Genomic DNA, 11,633 nt, shown 5'->3' with positions numbered 1-11,633 from the left:
TATATATATATACATATACAGGGTGTGTAAGATATTTGAGGACAGATTTATGTTTATAAAAAAACAGATATATAATAACAGATAATAACTTTATTCAGTTCTATATCCGTCAAATGTAAATAACTTTATTTATCAAAAAATGGTATGAGGATAAAAATAAACCTTAAAGCCACCTTCAGCTCCAACAACTGCTTCAATATGAAATCTAAATCATCTACATACTCAAATCAAGTGGTCCTGGTTCATTTTGGGCATTACTCTGACTATGGCAGCTTTCAAAGAATCTTTCGTGAGTTATGGGCATGTTCATTGGCCTCTCTGTCAACAATGCTCCACATGTAATAGTCCAATGGATTGAGATCTGGGGAATTAGGAGACCAAATGTTAGGGGTTATGTGATCATGAAAATTTTCAGTCATCCATTCCTGTGTTATTAGAGCTATGTGTGATCGTGCAGAGTCTTCCTGAAACACATATGGCCTTCCTTTGCATACACTGTCTATCCAGGGCTTAACAATTGTTTCCAGGACCTCAATGTAGGTGGCAGAGTTAACTCTAAGGCCTTGTGGAAAGAAGTAAGGTGGCATCACATGTCCTTCATTGCTGACAACCTCTAAAACCATGACAGTTGCAGCAAATTTTGTATGCATAACACTTGGAACTTCAGAAAGGTCTGCACATAACCATCTGTCATTTCTTCTGTTAACTTCTTTATCATGGTCGAAGTTTTTCTCATTTGAGAAAACCAAATCAAATTATATATATATATATACATATACATATATACGACGGGCTTCTTTCAGTTTCCGTCTACCCAATCCACTCACAAGGCTTTGGTCGACCTGAGGGTATAGTAGAAGACACTTGCCCAAAGTGCCACGCAGTGGGACTGAACCTGGAACCATGTGGTTGGGAAGCAAGCTTTTTACCATACAACCACACCTGCGTCTAAGTCAATTACATTGATCCCAGTGCTCAACTGGTTCTTATTTTATTGACCCTGAAAGGATGAAAGCAAAGTCGACCTTGGTGGAATTTGAACTCAGAACCTAAAGACATGGGTGAAATACTGCTAAGCATTTTTTCCAGCATGCTACTGGTTCTGTCAGCTCACCACCTTAATGATCAGATATAGCAAACAGTAAAGATATTCTTTCTGTTTTTGGTATAAGGCCGCAATTTGGAAGAGAGGGAGTAAGTTGATAACATCAACTCCTTGTACTTGAGAGGTACTTTATTTTATCAGCATCAAAAGATGAAAGACGAGGTTAACCCTGGCATTATTTGAACTTAGAAAGTAAAGAGCTGGAAGAGATGTTGCTAAGCATTTTGTCTGACATGCTAATGATTCTGCCAGCTCATTTGGAATTTCTTCTCTACATCTTTTGTAGATTCAGCTGGGAAAACAAGGTTATCAGTGCACAGGAGTTCCCATGGGCAGGTGGTCTTTAATCACTTTGTTATGACTTGGTGAACTATAACAAAAAATATGACAACTGAGCCCTGCTTGTGTACTAAATTACCTTGGTGATGATGAAACTTATTGCTAATCTCATTGATGGCATCTCTGTACAAGCCATTCATCTACACCTAGTTTTCTTTTTGACCTCCAGATTACAGACCATGGTACCCTGTCAAAAACCTGCTCCTGATGGACAAATGCTAGGTATAGTGGTTTACCTTTAGCTTAGAAATTTTCCCGTAGTTTCTCACTAGGAAATATCTCATTTTAGCACAAACCTGAAGTGTATCTTCTCTTCCTGATATGTTGTACTCTAAGTCTTTCTGTTACATTTGTACCTTAGTCCATCAGTTTGATGCCTCTGTAGTTGTTACTGTTTAGAGCAGGGCTTCTCAACCAGGGTCCACATGGTCCTTGGGGGTTCATAAAAGATTTTGCTGTTAAAATTTATCTGCTATAAATTGGGTATACTTCTGTAGCATACAAAATATTTTAATTTTTTAAATACAATTCCTAATGATATTTTAATTATATAAAAATGTAATAAGATTTTTTAAACATTGAATGGCTAGGGAGGTCCCACTGAATAAAATTGGAGCCAAAAGGATCAGTATGCAAAAAAATGGTTGAGAAACACTGCCGTAGAGCATCTCTTTTGCCCTTGTAGTTTATGTTGATACTGTTAAAACAATTCACCTTCCTATACTACCTAATAGACAATGTGGGTTCTTCTCACAGCCTCTCTTTGATTGGTTATCTTCAGGGACTACTTCTGGTAATTCAGCTGCTTTCCTTGCCTTCATATCCTTAACTGCACTTTCAGTAATATTGCTTGTCAACTTTAATAACTGGTCCCTTCTAGTGGGACTGCAGTATTGATTGCATGATGCAAACCAATATTTTAGTGAAAATTTTCAAGAAATGTTTGCCACTGCCGAGTGGTAGAGAACTCTTTTCAGAATCTTTATTTGTGAGATGTGGTTTCAATTCACGGTTGATCTTTTTTACACTTAACTCCTTCCTCATTGAGACGTTCAACGTAGTTCATATAATGATACTCTTTTCACATTCTTTGGAGTTCTGCAGCTTAAGTGAAACTGAAGACCCTCCTTTCAGCAATATGATTGTGCCTCGTATTTTTGTATTAAAAATTTTTTTTTTTATCACAGGTCAGCTCTATGCCTTTCAAAAAGCAATGGGAATTGATAAGAAGTCTCCAGATTGCAGGGACTATTTAATGATGCTGATGGATTCTCTAGAAATGGTATGTGGTGTTTCTTGTTTTATCATCATCATCATCATCATCACTACAACCATCATCATTATCATTTTAATGTCCACTTTTCCATGCTTGCATGGGTCTGGTAGAATTTGTAAAGGCAGATTTTCTATGGCCAGATGCCCATTCTGTTGCCAACTTTCACCTATTTCTAAGAAAGGTAGTATTTCCCCATGGCTGGGCATGTTTTTACAGAAGATTGGAAATGAAGGACACTGCTTGTATGATCAGGATATTCATTTACAACTATTACATGAAGCCAAGACAAGGAGGCACCCCCCTCACACTCTCTCTCTTCCTCTCTCTTTCCCTCTCTCTCACACACGTGCATGTTCTTTTATTCTTTTACCTGTTTCAGTCATTTGGCTGCAGTTGAACAAATCGACCCCAGAACTTTGTAAGCCTAGTACTTATTCTATCAGTCTCTGTTGCTGAACCGCTAAGTGACAGGGATGTAAATGCACCAACATCGGTTGTCATGTGATGGTGGGGGCACAAATGCAGACACACACACACAAATATATACATACATACATACATACATATATATATATATATATAGATACGAGAGACTTATTTCAGTTTCCGTCTACCACTCACAAGGCTTTGGTCGGCCCGAGGCTCTAGTAGAAGACACATGCAGGAACCATGTGGTTGGTAAGCAAGCTACTTACCACACAGCCACTCCTGCGCCTGTTACAGGCTTCTTTCAGTTTCCATCCACTAAATCTGCTCACAAGACTTTGGTTGACCTGGGGCTATATAGTAGACACTTGCCCAAGGTACCATGCTGTAGAAATGAACCTGAAGCCATGTGGTTGAGAAGCAAGCTTTTTAACCACACAGCCATGTCTTATTGTGTGAAATCACCTTCTAATTTGTTATTTGGTCAGACAATGTGTAATGTTGGTAGAATCAGCAGGGTACCAGACTAAATTAATTCTACTAATTTTAAACAAACAAGGAAGCTTCTATGTGGTTGTTCAACTTACTAAAAATAGCAGCCTAATCTCTCTCAAGTCATAATCATAAAAGAGGAAGGACTTATTGTAAAATGTAGTCCTTGATAGACTATATTTAGGGAAAAAAATGGATGGATTACCATGGCTTTAATCGTAGGATTACCTTTTATTTGTTTCAGTCATTGGATTGTGGCCATGCTGGGGCACTGTCTTGAAGGGTTTAGTCAAACAAATTGATCCTAGGATTTATTTTCATGTCTGGTACTTATTTCTATTGATCTTTTTGGCTGAACTACTTAGCTACAGGGATGTAAACAAACCATTTCTGGTTTTCAAGCAGTGAGGGGTAAAAATACAAACATACACATGCACATGTAGATGTATGTATGATGGGCTTCAACACAGTTCCCATCTACCAAATTCTCTTATATGACATTGGTTGGCACAGGGCTGTAATAGGAGATATTTGCCCAAGGTACTGTGCAGTGGGACTGAACCAGTGTGTTTGTTGACATTTGCACTCTATGAAAATAGGTGGCTATGTGCAATGTTGTTGTGGTTGTCGTTCTACCAAAAAAAACCTCTTCTCACTTTTGAAACTGTGAAATAAAAGATCTTTTACTTAAAAAAACACAGGTAATGGTTAATGACTGGACGGCCATTTGGCTGTAAAACAATGCTTCACTAATATAGTTGTCTAACCCATGCCAGCACTGGAAAATGGACGTAAATCAAACAAGCAAAGGAACAAATAGCCAGGGATTCATTTGTAATACCAGTGCTCTCAACAACCTCACAACATACTGATATATTGAAGTTTATGTACTAAACATGAAATAGTTTTTGTTTCAGTTTTAAATTTCAAATGATTTACAAACCAAGATCATTTTCATAAATTAAAATTGTAGTGGTGTGTGGAATTAAACTGAAAAACAAATTTGTTTTTAAACTAAAATTATAACTGCAAACTAATAATTGAAATTCAAGCTAATAAATATGAAATATATAGTTAAAAATCAGTAAAAATATTCAGTTGTTTTTATTGTACTTAAATATTTGAGTGGGATTTTCAGATTCATATTGGCAATACCTCCCCACTGAGTCAAGTTTCCAACACCTCTTTCCAGATTTCACTTAATAAAATAGGATCAGTGTAAACATGAATGGCTTATATATTCTTTTTGTTTCACCCTTGACCCATTTATGAAATCCTTGATCCCTCAACAATTCAGTGTATCATCATCATCATCGTCATCATCATCAACGTCATCATCATCATCCCCATGATTAGCATCCACTTTTCCATGCTTGCATGTGTGAGGCTGAATTCATTGTGGTAGATTTTCTACAGCCTAGATGTCCATCCTGTTGCCATTCCTAACCTTGCCACTAATATCAAGCTTTTACATGGAAGACTGGAATCAGTGATACCACTTATATGACAGTGACACTCATTTACAACTATCATGTGATGTATGATGTATGTCAAATCAAACAAACAATCATACACTCTTTCACACACACACACACACATTCACACATACACATTCACACACATACATACATACATATCGAGTGCCACCTGACTGGGCACGTAAAAAGCGCCATTTGAGTGTGGTCGATGCCAGTGTTGTCTGACTGGCCCCTGTGCTAATGGCACGTAAAAAGCACCCACTACACTTTCATAGTAGTTGGCATTAGGAAGGGCATCCAGCTGTAGAAACCTTGCCAGATCAAATTGGGGCCTGGTGCAGTCTCCTGGCTTGCCAGTCCTCAGTCAAACCGTCCAACCCATGCCATCATGGAAAGCAGACATTAAACGATGATGATGATTTTATATATATATATATATATATATATATATATATATATATATATATATAGACAGTTTCTGTTTACCAAATCCACTCATGAGGCTAGGCTCAGTCTACGGCTACATTTGGAGTTCAGTCCCACTGCGTGGCGCCTTGGTAAAGAACCAAGGTGCCACGCAGTGGGACTGAACTCCAACCTATGTGGTTGGGAAGCAAACTTCTTAACCACCCAACCATGCCTACACTTCTTGCACTTTAGTAAAAAAAATAAAATATGTAACATGTACAGTGCCACTTCCAAGCATTAATCTATCTTCTCTTACACAATAATCCTCTCTGTTTTGTACTTATGTAACCTCAGTGGTGTTGCTGCAGTTTTCTCTCCCACTCTCACATCTTCAATGTTCCACTGGATTGAGGATGGAATGGCTGAAAGGGTGCCTGTGTTTGCTCATAAATACATAGGTACCTACCTAAATGTAAACTCAATACATGCTACCTGGTCATACTCACTTCTGAATGACTGCTATGCACTAAATATTCAGTAAAATTATGTACATTGTTCCAATAATCAATGAGGGTTTTTAATTTTGAACAAAGACTTAGCTTCAAAGAGAGAGAGAGAGACACACACACACACACACACACACACACACACAACAAAGAATTCATGATGTCACACTCAGTGTCTGCATTCTTTATTTTGCACACCAAACAATGCCACAATCCAGCCAGGTATGTGCATTTTCTCTTGTATCTTTCAGGTGTGCTTTCAATTCTCTTAATTCTTCAAGGTGTTTATGTTTATATTTGGGTCAAAACCTGAAGTATTTCCTGCTTCTTCTTGAAAATACTTGGAATGTCCACATGATGTAGAAAATTTAACCCTTTAGCATTTAAACTGGCCAAAAATTATCCTCCCTATTTTATGTTCAAACTGGCCAGATCTGGCCTCTCACACCTACCCTACAATGTCTTTCTAAAACTCAACAGTCAAATCATTGAAATTTCAAGGCTATGAGTTAATGCAAGATAAATTCAAAACAATTTGACAGAGTAATCTGAATGCTAAAGGATTAAATAAACCTATTTTGACCTGGGAGCTTATTAAGGTATTATTTGGTTCAGGTTTGAGTAGCCAGAAAAACCTCTTGCAACTATTTTTAGACATCATTAAATTTTGAATATCGTTCTAACAAATACAAATAGATACTTTTTATGTATTTTCAATTTGTCAGATACTGATGGTTCTTCATTGCCATGAGACTCCTCTGTGGATTCAACAAACACCTTCAAGCCTTTGCAAGCCATCATCTTGACAACAATCTTACCTCCACATATCAATATAAAAGTTTAATAACTTTTCATATCCAAGGGAGTGATGAAAGTTCCTGGCTTTAAAGATGAAAGGCTTGGCTGGAGGCCCAACCTTATGATTTCTTTTGCAGAGCATAGAATAACTGAAGGACCGCTGCAATAAGTGTGTGAATCTGAGAGGGGAATATGTTGAATAAAATCATAATTAACTGATCCTCCTGTTTTTTCTTTTACCCAAAGCCAGGAACTTTTCTGCTCCCCCTTGTAGTGTTGCTAACAGTCATGAATTGAGAGTATGTGCTTTAATTTGGTTGATTGACTTGATGCACACATGAATTTCATGCTGTTTACCTATCGGTTTCTTCAATGCATAATGGTGGCTGTGTAATACATTAATGGTACATAGATTGCTAATGTTTCGTATGACAGCAGATTCTTTTTAATAGCCAGCCATTGTTGGTACATCGTTGGTAGCCGTTGTTGAATATTCCAGAGGGGAAACATTATATTTCTTGAAATAATCCTCCAAATACTGAAAATATTGTTTCACCTTTCTCATTAATTTGAAATTTATCAAACAAATATTTTTCCTTAATGTCTTGGCCTATTGTACCTCACATAGGCTATAAGACTATTTGAACTTCCAAAAGTTGGCTCAAGGTGAATGGAAAACTTGCAATGTTGTTGCTTAGATACCAAGGTTTTCTCCTCCTCCTCATCATCCATACCAACCTGCCTCAGATGCAGTGGATCTATAATATAAACTTCTAGTTCTAAAGTGATCTGAATTATTCTGTCATAATTTCATGTTAATGCTAAATTCTTCATTATTTTGAAACTTAATCAAAACAAAGACAGTGTAATACAATTCTGTTAAGGCACTGATTAAGTGCAGTCACCTAGAGTTTCTGAGTTCAATCCCAGGCAAGGCACTAAGGTGAACCACAAAACTCCTAAAGAAGGCTAGAACAAGAATACCAGTCTGACTAATTACATTATATAGAAATACAGTAATAAATGGGTTAACCCTTTTGACACCAACTTGTTTGTGACTCTGCCTAGTACCATGACTCAAACATTTTGTTCTAAAGTATTAAAACCTTCCATCTAAATTTCACGATAATTTATGTTCCAAATACCAGCTTAATGATGATGAAATTATTTCACTAAATTCTTTATTCTCCTCCAAATTAATTGAAACAAAAGCAGTGTATTTAATCAGAAATATGGTAATGAAAGGGTTAAAGCATCATATTTGCATTTAGTGGCATTGCATCAGGTTGCATGATTTTCTACAAAACAGCTTCAGTCTCCTTTTCAATGGTTTGTATTATGCTAGTTTTATTGTATTATAATTTCCTCACCAATGGCTACAACTGTTCTTTCTTTGCTACTTTAAGGAAAATACTGTTTAATACTGATTGGTGCTTTAAAGAATGTCTTAAATTTGGTTGATTTCTAATTTGTTCCTTCGGTGCTTTAAAAAAAAATATCCACATCTTTATTTTCTTACCAAGTGGTCTTTATTTTTGCAGGTTGTTTTAGTAAACAAAGATATGAATCCAAATTTCAAACATTCTTATAAATAGCCATCTATATATTATACTTAATGTACACACACATGTATACATACACTGTTCATAGGCCAGTTACTGTGGTATTTGTTCTGAAATAATCTCTTATGGTTGTGCTTTGTTAACACAACTCAACCACAAGAGATACTGTCTCTGGACAAATACCACAGTAACTGGCCTATTAACAATGTGTCTACATTAAGTAAGATACACAGATGGCTATTTTAATGTAATACTGTATCAGCTGCATATAATGGATGCTCTTAGTTTAAACTCTCTTAGTTTTCTCAATTTAAAACATCAGATTGAAAAGGAAATTGAATTGAAATGAAATTTCCTCATCTCTCATTTTCCAGCATAGTGTATTTAAGACTGTTTTAACTAATCCATTCCTTTTGTTTTATTATAGTAGGATATGATGTGAGGGAGGTACCTGTTGAACCATACAATAAATTTACAGAAAAGGAAAATACGGTTGTAGAATAATACATAATGTCTTCTTAGCTCTGCAGGGGCTCTTAAGAGTTAATAAATAACCTTAATGACTTTAAGTACGTAGGGTACTCGTGTCTCAGGTAACATTGATAAATAATTGTTAGCACAAGGTTAGTATCTATATCGTCTTTGCAGTTTGTGTTAGTAAACAAAGGTACAAATTCAAATTTCACATACTCTTGTAAATATTGTCTGTTCTTCTTCATATAAGCAACTGCCATTATGCTTGTTAAAATTTTTACTCAGCTGGTATTGGGAAGGGCATCCAGCTGTAGGAACCATGTCAAAGCAGACACTGAGGCTCGATGCAGTCCTCTGGTTTGCTGGATCCTGTTAAATCATCCAACCCATGCCAGCATGGAAGAGTATAGTTGATTAAATCAACTACAGTGCTTCACTGCTATCTTATTTTATTGACCCTAGAAGGATGAAGGGCAAAGCTGACTTTGGTAGGATTTGATCTCACAACATAAAAGACCATCACATAATACTACAAGGTTATTTTGTCTGGCACTCTGAGTCTTCCATTGTTCATCACCTTCCATCATCATCATCATTGCTTAACGTCTGCTTTCCATGCTGGCATGGGTTGGGTGGTTTGACAGAGGACTGGCAAGCCAGGAGCTGCACCAGGCTCCAATCTAATCTGGCAAAATTTCTACAACTGAATGCACATCGCAAACAAGGAAGGGTTATTTTAGAGATAGTACCAAAATATTTAGCCAACTTGAAAAGAAAACTAAGGCTTTAGAGAGATTTCAATTTGGAAGTTATATGAAGAATTAAGGAGAAAAACTAAGGCTGAGAGAGATTATGATTTGGAAGTTATATTGAAGGGTCAATTTAAATAATTAGTTTATGAAGGAACTTATTAGCAATAATGTGGGTTAGATGAATGAATGAGTGATAAAAAAAACGAGAGAATATCTTAGCTTAGCTGTGAGTATCGTGGGTGCCAACGATAACCAAACACTGGAATAAACTGCATGAGAGTCTGAGAGGGAAACATGTGCTAAAGGTCTCTTATATATATATATATATATATATATACTACAGCTGGAAGTGGAAGTGGACATTATGAATGGGCATTTTTGCCCTAGGGAGTAGAGATAACTGTAAGAAGCCATCTCAGATAATATTGGTTTCAAATTTTGGCACAAGGCCAGCAATTTTAGAGAGGGGAAGGTTAATTACATTGACCCCCAGCGCTCAACTGGTACTTATTTTATCAACCCTGAAAGGAGGAAAGATAAAATCGACCTCGGCAGAATTTGAACTCAGAGCATGAAGATGAATGAATGGTGCTAAGCATTTTACCTGGCTAATGATTTTACCAGCTTGCCCCCTTTTTTAAAAAGTGGCCAGCAAGCCGTTACAGTGAATTGAACCCTGAACCTCTCAAATTCCAGCTGAATGGTCTGTACCATTAAGCTAAGCAACCCCTGACCCCATCTCAGATAATATTGTAAGATGATTTGATACATTTTTTTGGTAGATCGGTGAAGCAAGGCTCATAGCATTAACTATATTGCTCAGACACAAAATGAAGTGTTTGGTTTGGAATTGAACACCAAATCAAAGGGCTGGCAGTCGGAAGCCTTACCTACTTGGCTGTTTTTATTTTTCATATGAAGTATGGTAACTATTAAGTCATGTAATAATGGTGTAGAATAGGAAGACTTATTTCAAGAATGGAGGCTGCATTGTTAATATGATATATGGTGTGGCTGTGTGGTAAGAAGCTTGCTTCCCAACCACATAGTCCTAGATTCACTCCTTGGGCAAGTGTCTTCTGCTATAGCCTTGGGCCAACTAAAGCCTTGTGAGTGGATTTGGTAGACGGAAACTCAAAGAAACCCATTGTATATGTGTGTGTGTTTGTCTGTCTATGTGTGTCTGTCCTTGTGTTTGTCCCCCAACCATCACTTGACAACTGGTGTTGATGTGTTTATGTCCCTGTAGCCAAGCAGTTCAGCAAAAGAAACTGATAGAATAAGTACTAGGCTTGAAAAAATAAATCCTGGGGTTGATTTGTTTGATTAAAATTCTTCAAAGCAGTACCCCAGCATGGCCACAGTCAAATGACTAAAATGAGAAAAAGTAAAAAAAAATGAAAAGTGAAAGTGATAATGTAATAGATACGTTATTAATATGATAGATATATTATTAATGCAATAGATAAATTAACAATGTAATTGAATAGAGACACTTATCTCAAGAATGGTGGATAATTTATTCATGTTATTAATACAATAGACAAATGTATAATATATCTCAAGAAAGCTGGATACATTATTAATGTAACTTCTCATTAATAAGATAAAAATCTTATTCATCTGAATCTTTTATTGTTTCACCATTGTGAATCAATTAGAATCAACTGTGACATGTTCTTAGCAGTAACATCTATTCATTTCTTTTAGGCATATGTCTCCAATGAAAGCCAGTTGTGGAAGTCAAAGCACATTTTAAAAGTGCAAAGTGTAAACTATTTTAACCCTTTTGTGTCAATATTAAAGTATATTTTGAAAATAATGAAGAATTTAGTAAAATAACTTTATCAAGAAATTTTGGTAGAAGATTTTTATTTAGATCACAGGAAGTCTTTATCATAGGACCAGGGGTGGTTTCAGGCTGGCTGCTATCAAAAGAGATAAATCAGCTCATTTAGAAGCAATTAACGCTTATTTAAGAAATGATACACGTTAAATGAGATAATAGCTTAATATT

General features: G+C 36.3%; 1 protein-coding gene across 1 annotated transcript in view; it reads left to right on the top strand.

Annotated features, from left to right (window-relative positions):
- The window catches only part of LOC106877321 (vacuolar protein sorting-associated protein VTA1 homolog), a 31,295-nt gene that overhangs the window by 6,881 nt on the left and 12,781 nt on the right, over positions 1–11,633 (top strand). The window contains exons 2-4 of the mRNA XM_052971242.1: positions 2,632–2,726; positions 6,756–6,819; positions 7,075–7,127. Coding sequence (XP_052827202.1) covers positions 2,632–2,726; positions 6,756–6,819; positions 7,075–7,127 — 212 coding nt within the window. The remainder of the gene's footprint in view (positions 1–2,631; positions 2,727–6,755; positions 6,820–7,074; positions 7,128–11,633) is intronic.

This window comes from Octopus bimaculoides, chromosome 10 (genome assembly GCF_001194135.2).
Source record: "Octopus bimaculoides isolate UCB-OBI-ISO-001 chromosome 10, ASM119413v2, whole genome shotgun sequence".
Classification (NCBI taxonomy): domain Eukaryota; kingdom Metazoa; phylum Mollusca; class Cephalopoda; order Octopoda; family Octopodidae; genus Octopus; species Octopus bimaculoides.
This window is presented reverse-complemented; position numbering and strand designations above follow the sequence as displayed.